The following is a 24,609-nucleotide window of genomic DNA, read 5'->3' as shown; positions in this document are numbered from 1 at the left end:
TGACATGGCACCCCAAACCATCACTGATGGTGGAAACTTTACACTAGACTTCAGGCAACGTGGATCCTGTGCCTCTCCTGTCTTCCTCCAGACTCTGGGACCTCGATTTCCAAAGGAAATGCAAAATTTGCATGGTTGGGTGATGGTTTGGGGTGCCATGTCATCTGCTGGTGTCGGTCCACTCTGTTTCCTGAGATCCAGGGTCAACGCAGCCGTCTACCAGCAAGTTTTAGAGCACTTCATGCTTCCTGCTGCTGACCTGCTCTATGGAGATGGAGATTTCAAGTTCCAACAGGACTTGGCGCCTGCACACAGCGCAAAATCTACCCGTGCCTGGTTTACGGACCATGGTATTTCTGTTCTAAATTGGCCCGCCAACTACCCTGACCTTAGCCCCATAGAAAATCTGTGGGGTATTGTGAAAAGGAAGATGCAGAATGCCAGACCCAAAAACGCAGAAGAGTTGAAGGCCACTATCAGAGCAACCTGGGCTCTCATAACACCTGAGCAGTGCCAGAAACTCATCGACTCCACGCCACGCCGCATTAACGCAGTAATTGAGGCAAAAGGAGCTCCAACCAAGTATTGAGTATTGTACATGCTCATATTTTTCATTTTCATACTTTTCAGTTGGCCAACATTTCTAAAAATCCCTTTTTTGTATTAGCCTTAAGTAATATTCTAATTTTGTGACACACGGAATTTTGGATTTTCATTTGTTGCCACTTCAAATCATCAAAATTAAATGAAATAAACATTTGAATGCATCAGTCTGTGTGCAATGAATAAATATAATGTACAAGTTACACCTTTTGAATGCAATTACTGAAATAAATCAAGTTTTTCAAAATATTCTAATTTACTGGCTTTTACCTGTATGTAAATATCTGCCTCCGACAATTTGGATATGCTGTCAATATGTTTTATGGATGTGGATATGCTGTCAATATGCTGCTTCTCTGCAACCACTTCTAACTCTTTTCTTGGGAAGGAAAGTTATTTAGCAGAGGTTCTTCTTCAGTTAAAGTCCCAATGATAGTCACACACACACTAGGTGTGTGTGTGTGTGTGTGTGTGTGTGTGTGTGTGTGTGTGTGTGTGTGTGTGTGTGTGTGCATTTGACCCATCCCCATGTTCACCCCATGGGAGGTGAGGGGATCAGTGAGCAGCAGCAGGAATGTGAGAAGTGCAGCAAGGTGTCTCAGGCCGAGTGGACGCAGACGTACAAGTTATCTTGCACATCCCAGTAGTGCAGCTGGTCTGAGAAGCTCCAAGTGCAGACCACGTCCTTGCAGGTCTTTGCCGTGTGGACCACACAGCCGGGCAGCTTCTCAAACAGCATCTCGGCCACGGCCACCACGCTGCGCCTCTTCTGGCTGTGGATCAGCTCCTGGATGTGGTGGTGGTCCACAGGTTCTGGGGATGAGCTGTAGGACACCACCACGATGGGTTTGTTGTCCGGCGTGGGCACCTGGAAGCGGGTCGTCCCCGCGGCGCAGTGATAAACCTTCTTGGGAAACAGGCCCGAGGGGGGCTTGAAGACGCGCACCGACCAGCTGACCCAGTCGTACTTCTTCTTCAGCGCGTCTATGATGGCGTCGGCCAGCTGCTGGTTGCTCCAGGCCGGGTTGTCCCTCACCAGCCGACGTGAATCCAGCTCCGCCTGTTTGGGGAAGCTGTCGACGCAATCCTCGATGACGGCGTTCATTTTGCCCTGGACCTCCTTCATCTTGTCGCTCCAGTCTTTCAGGAGCTCATCCTCCTCGCCGTAGCCCTTCAGGGCGGCGTGGCCCAACAGTGCGATGAGCCCCACGCAGAAGAGGTTCTTCAGCCTGGCGCAGAAGTCCTCTGTCGGCCGCCGACTCTTCTCCTCGTAGTTAAGGACGACTTCCAGCACGGGCTCCCCGGAGAAGGTGTTGCCCATCACGGCGTTGTAGAGAACGTGGAGGTTTTTGCTGCCGCCCGTCTTGTCAAAATGCTGCAGGAAGAGCTTCTTCTTGACCTCCCGGAACTTGGCTTTGGCGTTGAGGATGTCCATGTACTTCCTGAACTGATTGGTGATGTTCTCCTCCACAGAGAAGTAGGCGGCATCCATGGCGCTCTTCTTGATCTCCTCGTGGATCCTGTGCATCTGCTCCGAGACCACCTCCAAGCGGTCGCGCACCTTCTGGAACTGCTCCTTCATGTAGACCGCCTCCTTGCACTCCACGTTGTCCAGCGCCAGCTTGACGATGGGCGCGGCGATGGAGAAGATGGGGAAAAGGTCGCCGGCGATGCTGGCCACCACCTCGGCGCCCTGCTCGAAGACCTCCATCACCGTCTCTACCAGGTCCTTCTTCTCCGACAGGACCCTCTGGAGCTGCTCGGTCATCTTGGCGTGTCTCAGCTTCTAGACCGACATGAAGAGCAGTGAGTACATCAAGCTGCTTTCTTTGACATGGACTAGAAAAGCACTAAATGTCAACAACAGGAATAATATCTTTTATCTCCTTTCAATTCTAAAGAAGTCATTTTATGGTAACTTGAATCCTAACCGTTGGGGATGGTCCGATACCAGCAGAATACAAGTATCGGATGATATCAGCTTGCATCTCAAATGTATTATCTATACTGATATCAGCACCGATACAAGCAGCGTGTTTACATCTAAATGTCCTCCAATAAGCACACCTGGTCGGTCTTTTCTTGCAGTTTAGGCTATTCGGCAGCTGCACAACAGCTAAGCACACAAGCTAGACGCACATTAGTGTCTGTAATTGAACAATAAAACAGCACATTTGTCAATATAAACCAAATGATTATATTTGCATATTACTTACACATACAAAGACAGAAAGAATCCAATACCAAACGTGTCTGCATCCTACAATTTACGTATTTTAACGAATTAATATTGCTATGGGTGTTGCCAAAACACATTCCTACTCCACTTCCACTTAAAGACAGCATAGATTTATCCTAACTACCATTGCATTGAGTAATTAGGGCCCGCATGGCCCATTGTATAAAGGAGTCCTTATGCAATGGTACATAAGGACCTATTGAATTTGTAAGGTTTTATTATTATTATTCATCCGCAGCTTTGCGCTGTACTTTGACCCTCTTAACATGCTTCAAAACTCACCAAATTTGACGCACACATAAAAAAAACGCGAACAAAACTCTTTGGTAAAAAAACCTAACCCCAAAACTCAAAATTGCGCTCTAGCGCCCCCTAGAAAGAAAACTGCTTATAACTCCCAGTACGAATGTTGTAGAGACATGAAACAAAAACCTCTATGTAGGTCTTACTTAGACCTACTTTTCATTCATTAATTTCCTCGGGCAAAAATGAACAGGAAGTTGGCAATTCCCCCTTTAAGACAAAAAAGTACTAAAAACAGTCACTTTTGCCTCTTTGAGCTGTAATTTGACCCCCTTAACATGCTTCAAAACTCACCGAACTGAACACACACATCAGGACTGGCAAAAATTGCGATCTAATAAAAAAACCTAACCCCAAATCTCAAAATTGTGCTCTAGCGCAATTTTTTAATGAAACGCACAAAAAACTGCTCCTCGGATGAAAAAACTGACAAAAGAGACATGAAACAAAAACCTCTATGTAGGTCTCACTTAGACCTACATTTCATAAATTGACAACCCCCAGCAAAAATCAACAGGAAGTTTGCTATTCCCCCTTCAAAACAAATTTTTTGTAAAAACCGGTCACCTTCCTTCAAAAACTATCTACTCTGAGCGCGTTTGCCGTTTCGGCTTCAAACTAACACAGGAGAGAGATTAAACCCTTGTGTATAAAATAACAGAACAGAGTTTTAATACCTGCTCCGGTTTTGATTTTATGACCCTTCAAAGATCCGCTGCGCTGATGCTGCTGCGCTGCTGTTTTTTTAAGATGGCTGCTTAAAAGCAGGAAGCACCAGCGTGCCCACACAATGCAGACAAGGTAGGTACACTAGACAAAAGTATTGGGACACTTAAGACTGAAAGTAGACAAAAGTTTTGGGACACTTATGACTACCAATGGACAAAGGTATTGGGACAGTTAGGACTAAAATTAGACAACAGTATTGGGAAACTTAGGACTACCACTGGACAAAAGTATTGGGACACCTACACTGGCCAAAAGTATTGGGACACTTAGGACTAAAACTGGACAAAAGTATTGGGACACTTAGGACTAAAACTGGACAAAAGTATTGGGACACTTAGGACTAAAACTGGACAATAGTATTGGGACACTTAGGACTAGCACATGCCAAATACGCGGGCCCGACCAATGCTGCTTGCAGGTTTAATTTCACTTGATCTAGCCTTTCTAATATTCCACACTACAAAATAATCTATGTATTATGATTCTTGCCGATACCGTATCGGATTAACAATTGTATAGTCTTTATGAATCCAGCAGAGGGCGCTGTCTCACAAGTCAATTCACACAACATTTTTCAGCAGGAAGATGCTTTGAGAAGATGTGATGTTGTGTAACAAAACACTGCAATGTTTTCTTCATGCGTAAAACTACATTTAAAATGTGTAATAAATGATAATCAGAGTAAGAAAAAGAAGCACTTTGTGTGTGTGGGAGTTATGAATATGTCCATTATTTATTTTGTTAAGTTGGAGTAACATAATCCCAGTGAATAACAGGGATCTACTGTCTTGGCAATGGTATGAATAATAATAAAAAATGGTAAAATAATATTCCACTTTTTAATGGTTTGTTTTTTATCATCCATCTTCTTCCGCTTATCCGAGGTCGGGTCGCGGGGGCAGCAGCCTAAGCAGGGAAGCCCAGACTTCCCTCTCCCCAGCCACTTCGTCCAGCTCTTCCTGTGGGACCCCGAGGCGTTCCCAGGCCAGCCGGGAGACATAGTCTTCCCAACGTGTCCTGGGTCTTCCCCGCGGCCTCCTACCGGTCGGACGTGCCCCAACCCGGAGATGGCACTCCACCCTTTTCCGGGCGAGAACCATGGACTCGGACTTGGAGGTGCTGATTCTCATCCCAGTCGCTTCACACTCAGCTGCGAACCGATTCAGTGAGAGCTGAAGATCCTGGCCAGATGAAGCCATCAGGACCACATCATCTGCAAAAAGCAGAGACCTAATCCTGCAGCCACCAAACCAGATCCCCTCAACGCCTTGACTGCGCCTAGAAATTCTGTCCATAAAGGTTATGAACAGAATGGGTGACAAAGGGCAGCCTTGGCGGAGTCCAACCCTCACTGGAAAAGTGTCTGACTTACTACCGGCAATGCGGACCAAGCTCTGGCACCGATCATACAGGGAGCGGACTGCCACAATCAGACAGTCCGATACCCCATACTCTCTGAGCACTCCCCACAGGACTTCCCGAGGGACACGGTCGAATGCCTTCTCCAAGTCCACAAAACACATGTAGACTTGTTGGGCAAACTCCCATGCACCCTCAAGGACCCTGCCGAGAGTATAGAGCTGGTCCACAGTTCCACGACCAGGACGAAAACCACACTGTTCCTCCTGAATCCGAGGTTCGACTATCCGGCGTAGCCTCCTCTCCAGTACACCTGAATAGACCTTACCGGGAAGGCTGAGGAGTGTGATCCCACGATAGTTAGAACACACCCTCCGGTTCCCCTTCTTAAAGAGAGGAACCACCACCCCGGTCTGCCAATCCAGTGGTACCGCCCCCGATGTCCACCCGATGCTGCAGAGTCTTGTCAACCAAGACAGCCCCACAGCATCCAGAGCCTTAAGGAACTCCGGGTGGATCTCATCTACCCCAGAGTAAGAAAAAGAAGCACTTTGTGTGTGTGGGAGTTATGAATATGTCCATTATTTATTTTGTTAAGTTGGAGTAACATAATCCCAGTGAATAACAGGGATCTACTGTCTTGGCAATGGAATGAATAATAATAAAAAATGGTAAAATAATATTCCACTTTTTAATGGTTTGTTTTTTAGTATTTTTAAAAATGTGCCACAGGCTGTTGAAAAATGAGCTGTGGGCTGCAAATGGCCCCCGGAGCCAACTTTGGACAGTCCCAAAGTCACCACTTGACAAACAAGTCAATGGTGTTTTAAAATCGTCTTTTTATCATCCTCGTCTTTTAGTAAAGCTAAAACCGTTTTTATCTTTTAACCTTTTTGAACAAGTGGTGCATGCTTTTATTTCAAGTGGCCTGGACTACTGCAATGCACTTTATGCTGGCATTAGCCAAAAAGCTCTCTGCTCTCTGCCATCACTGATGGTGGAAACTTTACACTAGACTTCAGGCAACGTGGATCCTGTGCCTCTCCTGTCTTCCTCCAGACTCTGGGACCTCGATTTCCAAAGGAAATGCAAAATTTGCATGGTTGGGTGATGGTTTGGGGTGCCATGTCATCTGCTGGTGTCGGTCCACTCTGTTTCCTGAGATCCAGGGTCAACGCAGCCGTCTACCAGCAAGTTTTAGAGCACTTCATGCTTCCTGCTGCTGACCTGCTCTATGGAGATGGAGATTTCAAGTTCCAACAGGACTTGGCGCCTGCACACAGCGCAAAATCTACCCGTGCCTGGTTTACGGACCATGGTATTTCTGTTCTAAATTGGCCCGCCAACTACCCTGACCTTAGCCCCATAGAAAATCTGTGGGGTATTGTGAAAAGGAAGATGCAGAATGCCAGACCCAAAAACGCAGAAGAGTTGAAGGCCACTATCAGAGCAACCTGGGCTCTCATAACACCTGAGCAGTGCCAGAAACTCATCGACTCCATGCCACGCCGCATTAACGCAGTAATTGAGGCAAAAGGAGCTCCAACCAAGTATTGAGTATTGTACATGCTCATATTTTTCATTTTCATACTTTTCAGTTGGCCAACATTTCTAAAAATCTCTTTTTTGCATTAGCCTTAAGTAATATTCTAATTTTGTGACACACGGAATTTTGGATTTTCATTTGTTGCCACTTCAAATCATCAAAATTAAATGAAATAAACATTTGAATGCATCAGTCTGTGTGCAATGAATAAATATAATGTACAAGTTACACCTTTTGAATGCAATTACTGAAATAAATCAAGTTTTTCAAAATATTCTAATTTACTGGCTTTTACCTGTACAACCCCAATTCTTCAGAGATTGCACTGGCTCCCTGTTCATTTTACAATTGATTGTAAAACCTTGCTGTTTGTTTTTAAAGCTTTACATGGACTGGCACCTCAGTATATCTCGGACCTCATCCAAATTTACACTCCAGCTCTTGGTGCCCAAGACCAGACTTAAAACCAGGGGAGACAGGGCCTTCTCTGTGGTCGGCCCTAAACTCTGGAACATTCTGCCCCTCCATGTTCAAACTGCTCCCACTGTGGACTGTTTTAAGTCTTGTCTTAAGACCCACTTTTGTTCTTTGGCTTTTAACACCACGTGAGTTGTCCTCTGTGTTTTTTTATACATTTTGATTTCTATTTACTGTTTTAATTGGTTTTACCCTTTAAAATCGTTTTTAATCATATTTATTTTTATATTGGTTTTTTATTTATTTATTTTTTGTTTTTATTCAGTCATTGGTGGAGCTAAGGATAATATTTGAATATTGTTTTTAATATTGTATTTGGATTGGATTGGATTGTCAACATCCGAACATAAAAGAATATATGACCTTAGCACAGTACCGTTTGACCAATTATGCATCCAATTCATCTAATCTCCGGAGAGCACTTCCACATGTGGAACCTTCCCAGGTTGCCACGGCAACAATGGCGAAGTCAAATACCCGCTTGCTCCATCTCCAGGGGATTTAGCAGCCAAATGTCAATTATATACGATAACTTTCTATCTGAAAGTAAAATGGACATACAGAAACATACCAAATGACCAGAGGTGGGTAGTAACGCGCTACATTTACTCCATTACATCTACTTGAGTAACTTTTGGGATAAATTGTACTTCTAAGAGTAGTTTTAATGCAACATACTTTTACTTGAGTACCGTATTTTCCGCACTATTAGCCGCACCTAAAAACCACAACTTTTCTCAAAAGCTGGCAGTGCGGCTTATAACCCGGTGCGCCTTATATATGGATTAATATTAATATTCATTTTCATAAAGTTTAGGTCTCGCAACTACGGTAAACAGCCGCCATCTTTTTTCCTCGTAGAAGAGGAAGCGCTTCTTCTTCTACGGTAAGCAACCGCCAAGGTAAGCACCCGCCCCCATAGAAGAGGAAGCGCTTCTTCTTCTACTGTAAGCAACCACCCGCCCCCGTAGAAGAAGAAGCGCGCGGATATTACGTTTCATTTCATTTGTGTGTTTACATCTGTAAAGACCACAAAATGGCTCCTATTAAGAGACACGCGTACAACGCAGAATTCAAACTCAAGGCAATAAGTCACGCAGTAGAACACGGAAATAGAGCAGCAGCGAGAGAATTGAACATAAATGAATCAATGGTGCGTAGGTAGAGGAAGCAACAAGATGACCTGCGCCACTAAGACAGGGAGACAGCGCCGGACGACATACGCTAACATCTGCCAGTGGATTGTAAATGCCTGGGCGGATATATCGGTCTCAACTGTGGTCCGAGCTTTCCGGAAGGCAGGATTCACGGAACTGCTGGAAAACAACAGCAACATTGACTCTGATGACTTCGACGAGACGGAGCCGGTCATTTCGGATGCCTTTTTCGCCCGACTTTTTAATTCAGACACTGAAGAAGAATTCGAGGGATTTATGGATGAGGAATAACTTCAGAAAGTGGGCTTTAAATGTTTATTTTGTGTGTTGTGTGACATTAACGTTCGAGCAACGTTGAGTTATTGATGTTGCTATTGCACTGCACTAATTTGAGTGTTACTATTTTTGTGATTGCACATTTGCACATTACATTTTGGGGGTGAACAGAGTTGTTAGAACGCTGGTTTGTAATATATTATTAAAGTTTGACTGACCTATCTGACTGTTTTTTTTGACATTCCTTTTAGCGCAGCGTAGGCGCGGCTTATAACCCGGGGCGGCTTATAGGTGAACAAAGTTTTGAAATATGCCATTCATTGAAGGTGCGGCTAATAACCCGGGGCGGCTTATAGTGCGGAAAATGCGGTACTCTGATGATTATCTTGTGTGATGACTGTATTATGATGATAGTATTAGTGATGGGTTGATGAGGCGTCATGAAGCGTTTCGACACATTGCAAAACTGTATTGATACTGTGTCGATACTGTGTCACTAAATACTGACATCTGCTGGACATTAAAAATCCCTACAGGCAACCTATGGACCGACTCAACTGACACTGATTTGATGCCCTAGTACAGGGGTCACCAACCTTTTTGAAACCAAAAACTACTTCTTGGGTACTGATTAATGCGAAGGGCTACCAGTTTGATACACACTTAAATAAATAAATATATTGTCATTTGTAAGTTACACGTAAGTGTGATTTAAACAAGAATAGCTAAATAAATAAATTGATATATATAAAAAAAATGGGTATTTCTGTCTGTCATTCCGTCATACATTTTTTTTTCCTTTTACGGAAGGTTTTTTGTAGAGAATAAATGATGAAAAAAACACTTAATTGAACGGTTTAAAAGAGGAGAAAACACGAAAAAAATTAAAATAAAGTTTTGAAACATAGTTTATCTTCAATTTCGACTCTTTAAAATTCAAAATTCAACTGACAAAAAGAAGAGAAAAACTAGCTAATTTGAATCTTTTTGAAAAAATTAAAAAAAGAATTTATGGAACATCATTAGTAATTTTTCCTGATTAAGATACATTTTAGAATTTTGATGACATGTTTTAAATTGGTTAAAATCCAATCTGCACTTTGTTAGAATATTTAACAAATTGGACCAAGCTATATTTCTAACAAAGACAAATCAGTATTTCTTCTAGATTTTCCAGAATTTTTTTTAAAAGAAATTCTAAATAATTTGAAATAAGATTTAAATTTGATTCTACAGATTTTCTAGATTTGCCAGAATAATTTTTTTGAATTTTAATCACAGTAAGTTTGAAGAAATATTTCACAAATATTCTTCATTGAAAAACCAGAAGCTAAAATATTTATTATTCTTTACAATAATAATAATAAAAATTACTTGAACATTGATTTAAATTGTCAGGAAAGATAAGGAAGAAATTTAAAAGGTAAAAAGGTGCATTTGTTTAAAAATCCTAAAATCATTTTTAAGGTTGTATTTTTTCTCTAAAATTGTATTTCTAAAAGTAATAAGAAGCAAAGTAAAAAATAAATGAATTTATTTAAACAAGTGAAGACCCATCCATCCATCCATTTTCTACCGCTTATTCCAAGTGAAGACCAAGTCTTTAAAATATTTTCTTGGATTTTCAAATTCTATTTGAGTTTTGTCTCTTTTAAAATTAAAAATGTCGAGCAAAGCGAGACCAGCTTGCTAGTAAATAAATACAATTTAAAAAATAGAGGCAGCTCACTGGTAAATGCTGCTCTTTGAGCTTATTTTTAGAACAGGCCAGCGGGCGACTCATCTGGTCCTTACGGGCTACCTGGTGACCGCGGGCACCGCGTTGGTGACCCCTGCCCTAGTATATACAGTCATATAAACCAAGTCATCGTATTTCATTTAGGATTATTTCATATCTTCATTTAAATAAAAATATCTTTTTATCTTTTTTAGATACAGTCAATAAATAATGTGAACATGTATCATAACATGGACATCTAAGAGAACGTGTTGTGGATGATTGTGGACTGGGAATTGTTTTAATTTTATTTTTTTACACATTTTTATTAAAAAAAAAATAAAAAATAAAGTTTTTTCCGACGTATTACATTTTAGACGATTTCTCTTCTTAGTTATTATTTCTCCGGCTGTAGAAAAGAGCCGCTCACAGGGCACAGAGGAGGCGTCAGTGCGACACAGTTGGCGTATCGGTCACGTGACCAAAACAGCTCATGATCGGTCACGTGACTTTCTAAAAGCGGTACGCGCACCGACACTCTATGAGTTCGACGCATGCGCCGATGCATCGGTGTTGCCGGACCCATCACTAGTAGCGATCGTTACAAAAGAATCGATCCTTCTCGTAGACAAGCTCTGGGCTCCAGAGAGTCAAAGAAGCACCAAATGAAAGATGTACAAGGTCAAAGAAGCACCAAATGAAAGATGTACAAGGTCAAAGAAGCACCAAATGAAAGATGTACAACGTCAAAGAAGCACCGCAGCACCCGGAAGAAGACGAGATCAAGCAGGGAGGCAACCAACGCCCAGAAAAGTTGGCCTTAATAAAGTTCGCTTGTTTTAGAGTAAATATGACTTTGTTGGAACAAAGGACACGTCTTATGACCACCTGACGACACGTGACAAGGTTAAGGACATTTTAGGCTTTATAAACACTAGACATTGATTATTTAAGCAAGAGACGAAAACAAAAGTCGGTTAAAAGTGTTTTTTTATCTTATCAGAGAACATTCGCAGCGATAAGTTTGAAGCCAAGATAGCAGAACTCACCTCTTTAAAATCGACAGAAAAAAGTTGCGGAGGAACAAAAATGTTTTATCGACTCGGCCTTTTTCTTTTTTGCGGGTCACGTGATCGTGACGTCACAGCGGCGCAGCCAACATGGACGGGGGACACTCAACAAGTGACTTTAGTCGCCGGTCTGCCACTATACGAACTTAACAAACTGAAAAGTACTCAAAAGTAGCTTTTTTATGATAACAGCATTGTTTTATTACGAATAATGAAAGGGGTGTGTATTTTATTGTCAGTCACAAAGGAAGCGCTCCCCCTTCACTTGAATACAAAATGGTACAGTCCTGCCCGTGTTATCGTTACTTTGCACTACGTCATCCAAGTACAATTAATAGTGGGCGTGGCTCAACCTTTTATTGCAGCAGTCTTCTCACTTTGATGGAAAAGACAGCACAATTGCTGCCAGTCTTTAAAACATTTATGTAGTAAAAAAAAAAAAAAACACCTCAACATGTTACATTGTATTGAAAGAAAAAATGCATGAATAAAAGATGCTGACAAAATCAACACATGGTGTTAAACATCAATAGGGGTCTTAGTACCAGAGGTGTGGACTCGAGTCACATGACTTGGACTCGAGTCAGACTCGAGTCATGAATTTGATGACTTTAGACTCGACTTGACAAAATGTAAAAAGACTTGCAACTCGACTTAGACTTTAACATCAATGACTTGTGACTTCACTTGGACTTGAGCCTTTTGAATTGACATGACTTGACATGACTTGCTACTTTCCCCAAAACCCAAAGATGAAAAAGTTATTCGGGAGCGCTCCGTATTTTTCATTGTGTACTTGTCTATCAGCGTTGCGTGTGTCAGCTGGTGTGCTCTCAGTACAACAGCCAATCAAATTAGATCTACTTTGTTTTCATCACACAGCATTCATCCAATCAAATTGCAGGACAACCAACGAAGAAGACATGTCCAAACCACACGCCAGTGAACAAAAAATGATACCTAAAATAATTTCGTTTGGGTATAAAAATTACGAGGTGGTCAACACAAAACGGTTTGCAGTATGCAACACATGCGGTTCGAAAATGACTGATGGAGAGGCAACAACTTCCAACTTCGTCCGGCATTTGAAGTTGCACAAAGAACGGTAAGTTTTGAATGTAAGATAACGTTTATTGGCTAAGTAACGTGACTTTTATTTGCTGTGTAGTTAAATCAGTGAGGCTGTAAACTCACTGCTAACGTTATAACGTTATTGCAAACACGGGAATCTGTTGCAGTTCACTACCTTATTCATACTTTTTGTTCAGTGATTTTTTTTAAGCAGGGTTACGTTAGTCAATATATCACACGTAACGTTAGACGGCGGTCAGCAGCACCGCGTATTTTAGCCACCTAAAAAAAGACAAAAATAGTCAAATAAAGGTCAGTTAAAATGTATACTATATTATGAATAAGTGTACCGTTTTAGCTAGCTTTCTGACATACTGTTGGTTGTTTACCTCAGTGGTCCCCAACCACCGGGCCGCGGCCCGGTACTGGTCCGTGGATCGATTGGTATCGGGCCGCACAAGAAATATATATATATTTTTTTTCTTTTTTTAATTAAATCAACATAAAAAACACAAGATACACTTACAAGTAGTGCACCAACCCAAAAAAACTCCCCCCCCCTTTTGTTCTGGGCATTGAACATGAAGACTCTTCCTTCACTGTTTCGAGTGGCCATGAGAGTCTTGGCAGTGCCTGCCTCCAGTGCTCCAGTGGAGCGAGTTTTCAGCCATGGTGGTATCATACTACGCCCCCATCGTGCACAAATGACTGACAGACTCTTGGCTAATTTGGTCTTTTGCAAATGCAATGCAGCATAGGGCCCTGACATATAAAAAGTACAACTTTTTTGTTATGTTCACGTATATGTCATGTTTTTTCAATGTTAACACTTTTGTACAAATAAGTACATTTGCACTTTATTTTTCAATGTGTTTGTTCTGTAAAGGAATGAGTTAATGTTTAAAATGACTGGTTAATAGTGCTATTATGAAGTGCAATGTCAGCACAATTTTCTTTCCTGCAATTTAAAATGCACTTGTTTTAATAAATAAATACAGCGTTTGAAAAGCATACACAATCTGTGTTAATATATTAGTCTGTGGTTAAAAGGACTTGAAAGGACTCGAAACTCAAAATGCAGGACTTAGGACTTGACTTGAGACTTTCCAGTCTTGACTTTGGACTTGACTCGGGGCTTGCCTGTCTTGACTCGGGACTTGACTCGGACTTGAGGGCAAAGACTTGAGACTTACTTGTGACTTGCAAAACAATGACTTGGTCCCACCTCTGGGTCTTACTCTGACACACAACACCATATTTGGGGCATTTGTAATGGAAAAATGGTACAATTTGAAGTTCAAACACAAAGTTATGGGGAAAAAAAATGCAGCAAAAGCCCAACAAAACTTGAAATTCAAATGAGCTTTGTAGGTTATGGCACTTAAAATGTCCATCCATCCATTTCTTCCGCTTATCCGAGGTGGGGGTCGCGGGGGCAGCAGCCTAAGCAGAGAAGCCCAGACTTCCCTCTCCCCAGCCACTTGGTCCAGATCCTCCCGGGGGATCCCGAGGCGTTCCCAGGCCAGCCGGGAGACATAGTCTTCCCAGCGTGTCCTGGGTCTTCCCCGGTTGGACGTGCCCCAAACACCTCCCTCGGGAGGCGTTCGGGTGGCATCCTGACCAGATGCCCGAACCACCTCATCTGGCTCCTCTCCATGTGGAGGAGCAGCGGCTTTACTTTGAGCTCCTCCCGGATGACAGAGCTTCTCACCCTATCTCTAAGGGAGAGAACCGCCACCTGGCGGAGGAAACTCATTTCGGCCGCTTGTACCCGTGATCTTGTCCTTTCGGTCATGACCCAAAGCTCATGACCATAGGTGAGGATGGGAACGTAGATCGACCGGTAAATTGAGAGCTTTGCCTTCCGGCTCAGCTCCTTCTTCACCACAACGGATCGATACAGCGTCCGCATTACTGAAGATGCCGCACCGATCCGCCTGTCGATCTCACGATCCACTCTTCCCTCACTCGTGAACAAGACTCCCAGGTACTTGAACTCCTCCACTTAAAATGTGTGTAACAATTGTTGTTGCCATTACCGTTGCTACTGTAACTACAGTCAGTTATGTTATTGTTGTCATGTTACTGCTGTTGTTACCTTTCATCATCATCATCAATCTTTATTGCAGACTTTAAGATCCATTATACACATAACCAGAGGTGGGTAGAGTAGCCAGAAATTGTACTCAAGTAAGAGTACTGTTACTTTAGAGATTTATTACTCAAGTAAAAGTAAGGAGTAGTCACCCAAATATTTACTTGAGTAAAAGTAAAAAGTATGTTGTGAAAAAACTACTCAAGTACTGAGTAACTGATGAGTAACATACACACCCATATCATATATATACATATATATATATATATATATTTATATATATATATATACATACATTGATATATGGAGTATATAATTTATATTTATTTTGCCGTTTTTGTTTATCAATCAATCAATCAATCAATGTTTATTTATATAGCCCTAAATCACAAGTGTTTACATGTTAAAGGTGTTTTAATGAATATACATGCATGTTTAACACATATAGATTCCTTTCTTTCATGAAGACCAGAATATAAGTTGGTGTATTACCTGATTCTGATGACTTGCATTGATTGTAATCAGACAGTAGTGATGATAGCGTCCACGTTTTCAAATGGAGGAGAAAAAAAGTTACTCCTTTCTGTCTAATACCACATGAAAGTGGTTTGTTTTTGGCATCTTATTTGTCCAGCTTCCATATTCGTTTTTATACACTTTACAAGAAATACATTGGCGGCAAACTCCGTCGCTTGCTAGCTTGTTTGCGCTGGCTATCGGAGACTCTTATTTTGAAAGCGCAGGCGCAATGGAGCGGCACTTTTATTGTGAAGACAGGAACTGTGCAGTCAGTCTTTAGGCTTTTGACGAGATGTACGGTTGAAATAAAAAAGGGTCTTTTTTCCTTCACAATTTTGATTGATTGATTGGAACTTTTATTAGTAGATTGCACAGTACAGTATATATTCCGTACAATTGACCACTAAATGGTAACACCCCAATAAGTTTTTCAACTTGTTTAAGTCAGGTCATGTGACCGCCTGGCTCTGTTTGATTGGTCCAACGTCACCAGTGACTGCATCTGATTGGTGGAACGGAGTGAACGCCACCAGTGACTGTATTTGTTGAAACGCAGGCACTATGGAGGTCTGTCTGACAGACCAAAACAAACAAAGCGTGCATTAACAGATCGATAAAAATTAGTAGCGAGCTGAATGTAGATAAAAGTAGCGGAGTAAAAGTAGCGTTTCTTCTCTATAAATATACTCAAGTAAAAGTAAGAGTATGTTGCATTAAAACTACTCTTAGAAGTACAATTTATCCCAAAAGTTACTCAAGTAGATGTAACGGAGTAAATGTAGCGCGTTACTACCCACCTCTGCACATAAACAACACAATACAAAACATTAAAAACAAAAGAATAAAACCTAAAGCCTTTGCTTTTGTTACCATTGCTACTGTTACTACAGTCAGTGGTTACGTTATTTATCGTTGTCTCAAATGTTACGTTACCGTTGTTACTCTTACCAATTTTACGCTTCCCCTGATACATTACGTTTGTTGTTACTGTTATGAGAGAAGTTATGTTACCATTGTTATTGGTGCTACATTGCCAGTGTTGTACCGTTGCTATGGTAGCATCATGTTGTTGTCCAATAAGTCCTACTTCCAACCCTTCTATGGAAGAGTGTTCTTGAAGTGGTGATCTGTAACCATCAGCCGGTACACACGTGTGTGAAGGCTTTTTATACAATTAGAACACTGGAAGAGCAGGCGGGCTGCTCATTGAGGCCTAATAACATTAACCTGAGCTCAGGGATGCGCCTAGACGGGCTGCCAGAGCGACCCTAGCATCGATCCGCTCGGCCCTGCGAGGCCACTCTGACGCTCTTGCTTCCAGCCGCTCTTTCATATGTTCATGAAATATTGATATTGGACGCTAGATTCCGTCAGGAGATTCTTGGTTCATCATATTTGTCATGTCTGTGTAATCATGTTTTGTTTTAAGTCATGTTTTGTTTAGTTTCTGTCTTTTCACTCCCTTGTCTTGTCACCATAGTTACCCTGTCAGAGTTTGTAGGACGCGAACCCCAAGATGCAGAGAAGGCGGAAGGCGTTATACGGGAAAACATGATTTAATGTTCGAAATAAAGTAAAAACACAAACTAGGAACAGGCAAAATGGAAACAGGAACCAGAAAACAGAAAAACTGGAAATAGCAAACGGCTAACAGGATCTGGCTAACAGGAAAACAAGAAGCTAGGAGAAACCAACCGTAAATAGCTATAAGGAACAGCTTACCGCTATGACGACAGCGACAAGGACAGGTAGACGCTACAATGACATCGGCAATGACAATCAGGTAGTGATGACAATGATCCAGCAGTGACTGGAGGAGAAGGCAGGTTTAAATAGTAGCTGGCTGATTGACACCAGGTGTGGCCAGGTGCCAATCAGCCACAGCTGAGGGGAAGCAGCATTCAGGGAGACAAGTAGGAAATAAAGACAAAATAAAAGTGCTGGACAGAAAACTAAGACAAACTCAGAGAAAAAACTAAAACACAGTCAAACTGTCAGGGACAAGCCTGACATACCCATTAGTTTCACCTGTCATGTCACGCACCTGTTTTGAGTCACGCACCTGTTGTTAATCATGTCTGTGTTATTTAAGCTTTTCATTTTCTGTTGTTCGTCCTGGAGTCATAGCCTTTCTCACCCTGCTATCCTCGCGTTTTCAAGCCCTGTTCACGGTCCCATGCCACAGTAAGCCTTTTGTTATTTCGTGTTCAGTTTCTGCCTTTGTGCAAGTTTTGTTTTCATTCGCCAAGTTTTTTTACCTCCGCCAAAGTGCGCGCTTTTCGTTTATTCTTTGTTTGATAAATAAATCATGTACCCACCTTCAAGCCATGTCCGATCCGAATTCTCTTGCATCTTGGGGAAACAAAAACTCCACAGTCCAAGTCTTGACATTATGACTCCAGCAAATCGCTTTCCCGCAAGGAATTTGGGCGAATGAAAACAAAACTTGCACAAAGGCAGAAACTGAACACGAAATAACAAAACGCTTACTGTGGCATGGGACCGTGAACAGGGCTTGAAAACGCGAGGATGGCAGGGTGAGAAAGGACGAACAACAGAAAATGAAAAGCTTAAATAACACAGACGTGATTAACAACAGGTGCGTGACTCAAAACAGGTGCGTGACGTGACAGGTGAAACTAATGGGTAACTATGGTGACAAGACAAGGGAGTGAAAAGACAGAAACTAAACAAAACATGACTTAAAACAAAACATGATTACACAGACATGACAATATTTGCATGCTTTATAATAAGTTCACATCCTCCAGCACCTACATCTTTATTTAAGAAACCTGGCCTGGACACATAACATCATCAGCTGGCTGCTACAGTGAGTCAATGAATATTACAAGTGGAGAGCGCCCTCTGTCTGTAAACGCCTTCATACTGAATAAATCGCAGTGGTTCTCAAATGGGGGTACACGTAACCCTGGGGCAGAGGTGGGTAGTAACGCGCTACATTTACTCCGTTACATCTACCGTATTTTCCGCACTATTAGCCGCACCTAAAAACCACAAATTTACTCAAAAGCTGACAGTGCGGCTTATAACCCGGTGCGCTTTATATATGGATTAATATTAAGATTCATTTTCATAAAGTTTCGGTCTCGCAACTACGGTAAACAGCCGCCATCTTTTTTCCCCGTAGAAGAGGAAGTGCTTCTTCTTCTACGCAAGCAACCGCCAAGGTAAGCACCCGCCCCCATAGAAGAGGAAGCGCTTCTTCTTCTACTGTAAGCAACCACCCGCCCCCGTAGAAGAAGAAGAAGCGCGCGGATATTACGTTTCATTTCCTTTGTGTGTTTACATCTGTAAAGACCACAAAATGGCTCCTACTAAGCGACAGGTTTCCGGTTCATGAAAAGACGCAATCTCTCCATCCGCGCACGGACTACTATTTCACAGCAACTGCCTAAAGACTTTCAAGAAAAGCTGGCTACTTTCCGTGCATATTGTAAAAACAAGATAGCTGAAAAAAAGATCCGGCCAGAGAACATTATCAACATGGACGAGGTTCCACTGACTTTTGATATTCCTGTGAACCGCACTGTGGATACAACGGGAGCACGTACGGTGAATATTCGCACCACAGGGAATGAGAAGTCATCCTTCACTGTGGTTCTAGCTTGCCATGCTAATGGCCAGAAACTTCCACCCATGGTGATATTCAAAAGGAAGACCTTGCCAAAAGAGACCTTTCCAGCCGGCGTCATCATAAAAGCTAACTCGAAGGGATGGATGGATGAAGAAAAGATGAGCGAGTGGTTAAGGTAAGTTTACGCGAAGAGGCCGGGTGGCTTTTTTCACGCAGCTCCGTCCATGTTGATATACGACTCCATGCGCGCCCACATCACGCTGGTTTTTAATATATTATTAAAGTTTGACTGACCTATCTGACTGTTTTTTTGACATTCCTTTAGCGCAGTTAGATGCGGCTTACAACACGGGGCGGCTTATAGGTGGACAAAGTTTTGAAATATGCCGTTCATTGAAGGCGCGGCTTATAACCCAGGGCGGCTTATGGTGCGGAAAATACGGTACTTGAGTAACTTTTGGGATAAATTGTACTTCTAAGAGTAGTTTTAATGCAACATACTTTTACTTTTACTTAAGTATATTTATAGAGAAGGAACGCTACTTTTACTCCGCTACTTTTACTCCGCTACTTTTATCTACATTCAGCTCGCTACTCGCTACTAATTTTTATCGATCTGTTAATGCACGCTTTGTTTGTTTTGGTCTGTCAGACAGACCTTCAAAGTGCCTGCCTTACTGGTGACGTTTCACTTCATTCCACCAATCAGATGCAGTCACTGGTGACGTTGGACCAATCAAACAGAGCCAGGCGGTCACATGACCTGACTTAAACAAGTTGAAAAACTTATTGGGGTGTTACCATTTAGTGGTCAATTGTACGGAATATGTACTGTACTGTGCAATCTACTAATAAAGGTTTCAATTAATCAATCAAAAGTGTGAAGGAATAAAGATACTTTTTTTTATTTCAACCGTACATCCCGTCAAAAGCCTAAAGACTGACCGCACATGAGGACGTTCCTGTCTTCACAATAAAAGTGCCGCTCCGTCGCGCGTGCGCTTTCAAAACAAGAGTCTCCGAAAGCCGCCGCAAACAAGCTAGCAAGCTACGGAGTTTGCCGCCAATGTATTTCTTGTAAAGTGTATAAAAACGAATATGGAGGCTGGACAAATAAGATGCCAAAAACCCACCACTTTCATGTGGTATTAGACAGAAAGGAGGAACTTTTCTTCTCCTCCATTTGAAAACGTGGACGTTATCATCACTACTGTCTGATTACAATCAATGCAAGTCATCAGAATCAGGTAATACACCAACTTATATTCTAGTCTGCATGAAAGAAAGGAATCTATATGTGTTAAACATGCATGTATATTCATTAAAACACCTTTAACATGTAAACAAAAACGGCAAAATAAATAAATATAAATTATATACTGTATTTATCAATGTATGTATATATATATATATATATATGTCTTAATAAGGTTATCCAAAAAATAGTGCTCGATACCGTAGTAGAGCGCAATATATGTATGTGTGGGGGGGAAAAAATAAATTAAAAAAAATCACAAGACTACTTCATCTCTACAGGCCTGTTTCATGAGGGGGGGTTCCCTCAATCATCAGGAGATTTTAATGGGAGCATTCACATACCATGGTTTATATAGGGCACAGAGTGGGTGGGCACAGGCTGGCATAGGGGCGTGGCGATTGGCTCATGTGTGTACCTAGGAGGTGTTTCCGTCTGTGGCGGCATGCTGATACAATTTCGCTGCGCTTGTTGAGGGATGACAGGTCTGGACGGTAAATAATAAACAGTTTCTCTTTCAAGCATAGGTTGCATCTTTTATTACCACTATTGTAAGGTGTGCTGGATGCAAGAATTTGCCATGTTATTGAATATTCAACATTATTGTCTTTATATATATATATATATATATATATATATATATATATATATATATATATATATATATATATATATATATATATATGATATGAGTGTGTATGTTACTCATCAGTTACTCAGTACTTGAGTAGTTTTTTCACAACATACTTTTTACTTTTACTCAAGTAAATATTTGGGTGACTACTCCTTACTTTTACTTGAGTAATAAATCTCTAAAGTAACAGTACTCTTACTTGAGTACAATTTCTGGATACTCTACCCACCTCTGCCAAGGGGTACGTGAGATTTTTTTTTGAAATATTCTAAAAAGAGCAACAATTCAAAAATCCTTTATAAATATATTTATTGAATAATACTTCAACAAAACATGAATGTAAGTTCATAAACTCAAGCTCAAGGTTTCTCAAATGTCTGTCAAAAAGAAGTGCGAAAAGAAATGCAACAATGCAATATTCAGTGTTGACAGCTAGATTTTTTTGTGGACATGTTCCATAAATATTGATGTTAAAGATTTATTTTTTGTGAAGAAATGTTTAGAATTAAGTTGATGAATCCAGATGGATCTCTATTACAATCCCCAAAGAGGGCACTTTAAGTTGATGATTACTTCTATGTGGAGAAATCTTTATTAGGGCCCGCATGGCCCATTGTATAAGGACTCCCAAAGGGAGTCCTTATACAATGGGACATAAGGACCTATTGCATTTGTAAGGTTTTATTCTTTATTCTTTATTCTTCCGCCGCCACATTAAACTGTAATTTGACCCACTTAACATGCTTCAAAACTCACCATATTTGACCCACACGTCAGGACCTGCGAAAATTGCCTTTTTTAAAAAAACCGAACCACAAAACTCAAAATTGCGCTCTAGCGCCCCCTAGGAAAAAAAAAACTAGACTGCCTATATCTTCCACTAGGAAGATCGGAGAGACATGAAACAAAAACCAACAAAAACCTGTATGTAGGTCTGACTTAGACCTAGTTTTCATAATTGTATATCATCGGGCAAAAATCAACAGGAAGTTGGCAATTCTCCCTTCAAGACAAAAAAGTACTAAAAACAGTCACTTTTGCCCCCTTAACATGCTTCAAAACTCACCGAACTGAACACACACATCAGGACTGGCAAAAATTGCGATCTAATAAAAAAACCTAACCCCAAATCTCAAAATTGTGCTCTAGCGCAATTTTTTAATGAAACGCACAAAAAACTGCTCCTCGGATGAAAAAACTGACAAAACTGCCTGTAACTCTCACTGGGAAGGTCGGAGAGACATGAAACAAAAACCTCTATGTAGGGCTCACTTAGACCTACATTTCATAAATTGACAACCCCCAGCAAAAATCAACAGGAAGTTTGCTATTCCCCCTTCAAAACAAATTTTTTGTAAAAACCGGTCACCTTCCTTCAAAAACGATCTCCTCTGAGCGCGTTTGTCGTTTCGGCTTCAAACTAACACAGGAGAGACATTAAACCCTTGTGTATAAAATAACAGAACAGCGTTTTAATACCGGCTCCGGTTTTGATTTTATGACCCTTCAAAGACCCGCTGCGCTGCTGTTTTTTTAAGATGGCTGCTAAAAAGTAGGAAGCACCAGCGTGCCCACACAATGCAGACAAGGTAAGTACACTAGACAAAAGTATTGGGACACTTATGACTACCACCGGACAAAAGTATTGGGACACTTAGGCCGAAAACTGGACAAAAGTATTGGGACACTTAGGCCGAAAACTGGACAAAAGTATTGGGACACTTGGGACTACAACTTGACAAAAGTATTGGGACACTTAGGACTACAACTTGCCAAAAGTATTGGGACACTTGGGACTAAAACTGGACAAAAGTATTGGGACACTTAGGACTAGCACCTGCCAAATACGCGGGCCCGACCAACGCTGCTTGCAGCTTTAATTAGGGCCCGCATGGCCCATTGCATAAGGACTCCCACAGGGAGTCCTTATGCAATGGGACATAAGGACCTATTGCATTTGTAAGGTTTTATTCTTTCTTTCTTATTCTTCCGCCGCCTCTTTGAGCACTAATTTGACCCACTTAACATGCTTCAAAACTCACCATATTTGACCCACACATCAGGACCTGCGAAAATTGTCTTTTAATAAAAAAACCGAACCCCAAAACTCAAAATTGCGCTCTAGCGCCCCCTAGGAAAAAAAAAAACTAGACTGCCTGTAACTCCCACTAGGAAGGTCGGAGAGACATGAAACAAAAACCTCTATGTAGGTTTGACTTAGACCTAGTTTTCATAATTGTTTATCCTCGGGCAAAAATCAACAGGAAGTTGGCAATTCCCCCTTCAAGACAAAAAAGTACTAAAAACAGTCACTTTTGCCTTTTTGAGCTGTAATTTGACCCCCTTAACACGCTTCAAAACTCACCAAACTGAACGCACACATCAGGACTGGCAAAAATTGTGATCTAATAAAAAAACCTATCCCCAAATTTAAAAATTGCGCTGTAGAGCAATTTTTTAATAAAACGGAGAAAAAAACTGCTCCTCGGAAGAAGAAAAATGACAAAACTGCCTGTAACTCCCACTGGGAAGGTCGGAGAGACATGAAACAAAATCCTCTCCGTAGGTCTCACTTAGACCTACATTTCATAAATTGACAACCCCCAGCAAAAATCTACAAGAAGCTTGCTATTCCCCCTTCAACACAACATTTTTGTAAAAACCGGTCACCTTTCTTCAAGCATTATCTCCTCTGAGCGTGTTTGTTGTTTCGGCTTCAAACTAACACAGGAGAGAGATTGAACCCTTTTGATTAAAAGTTATCGAAAGAGTTTTAATACCGGCTCCGGTTTTGATTTTATGACCCTTCAAAGAGCCGCTACGCTGATGCTGCTGTTTTTTCAAGAAGGCTGCTTAAAAGCAGGAAGCACCAGCGTGCCCACACAATGCAGACAAGGTAGGTACACTAAACAAAAGTATTGGGACAATTCGAACTAAAAGTAGACAAAAGTATTGGGACACTTATGACGAAAACTGAACAAAAGTATTGGGACACTTAGGACTAGCACCTGCCAAATACGCGGGCCCGACCAATGCTGCTTGCAGCTTTAATTTATAATTGAATCACAAGTTTTTAGTTATTTTTATATCTTTTTTCCCAAATAGTTCAAGAAAGACCACAACAAATGAGCAATATTTTTGCACTGTTGTACAATTTACTCAATCATAAACTGATGACATAGTGCTGTATTTTACTTCTTTATCTCTTTTTTAAAATGCTTTGCTCTGATTAGGAGGTACTTGAATTAAAAAAAATGTTCACAGGGGGGTACATCACTGAAAAAAGGTTGAGAACCACTGCTCTAGTGTGATGGTAGATCTTGTCAGTATATGGATGCTCTTCCCATCATGGCGGTCTGCACCAACCTTTTAGGAGAGGCGGGCTCCTGGATCAATATTTGCTACCTTGGCGAAGGCCGCATGACCACTAATGAATCCACTGGCTTTCAGAGCAGCGTGCCTCCACTCTGCTCAGACACAAAATGTGAACATTCATCTCCTCCACCGCTAATACGATATTTCAATGGTGGCCAGACTTTTCCCACATTACATAGTCAAAGCATTTTCATATCCATTTTCAAAAGAAATACAATATTCATATTGTTTTAAGGAAAGAAGCACGTCTGCTGTGTCAACATTTAAACCTTTCTTGTTATATTACTCATCTTTTACGTATTCATTAATTGCGGATTGCTTCCCGATGTGACGTCACGTTGTGTCGTCAGGACGAACAACAGAAAATGAATGCACTTAAATACTATGGACATGATTAGTGAAAGCAGGTGCGTGACTCAAAACGTGAAACAGGTGCGTGACGTGACAGGTGAAAACTAATGGTTGCTATGGTGACAAACAAGAGTGCACAATGAGTCCAAACGTGGAACAGGTGAAACTAATGGGTAATCATGCAAACAAGACAAGGGAGTGAAAAGCCAGAAACTAAACAAAACATGACTTAAAA

The 24,609-nt window shown here is 41.4% G+C and overlaps 1 protein-coding gene across 2 annotated transcripts; it reads right to left on the bottom strand.

The window, feature by feature from the left end:
• Positions 1-820: 820 nt before the first annotated feature.
• LOC133593754 (protein rapunzel-like) lies at positions 821-11,529 on the bottom strand. 2 transcript variants are annotated; one of them, XM_061946450.1, is made up of 2 exons: positions 11,456-11,529; positions 821-2,389 (listed from the first exon to the last, which is right to left on the bottom strand). In XM_061946450.1, exon 2 carries the CDS (start codon positions 2,369-2,371, stop codon positions 1,202-1,204), a length of 1,170 nt encoding a protein of 389 aa, XP_061802434.1. In that variant the 5' UTR covers positions 2,372-2,389; positions 11,456-11,529; the 3' UTR covers positions 821-1,201. The 2 variants fall into 2 exon arrangements, with proteins under 2 accessions (XP_061802434.1, XP_061802441.1); XM_061946457.1 differs by having other exon boundaries at positions 821-2,386.
• Positions 11,530-24,609: the final 13,080 nt, after the last annotated feature.

The sequence above is a fragment of the Nerophis lumbriciformis genome, linkage group LG04 (assembly GCF_033978685.3).
Source record: "Nerophis lumbriciformis linkage group LG04, RoL_Nlum_v2.1, whole genome shotgun sequence".
NCBI classification, from domain to species: domain Eukaryota; kingdom Metazoa; phylum Chordata; class Actinopteri; order Syngnathiformes; family Syngnathidae; genus Nerophis; species Nerophis lumbriciformis.
The sequence above is the reverse complement of the archived record's forward strand: the minus strand, read 5'-3'. Positions and strand labels throughout refer to the sequence as shown.

Excerpts from the sequence above, each read along its gene's own strand:
- LOC133593754 (XM_061946450.1), bottom strand. The coding sequence starts at position 2,371 with ATGACCGAGCAGCTCCAGAGGGTCCTGTCGGAGAAGAAGGACCTGGTA.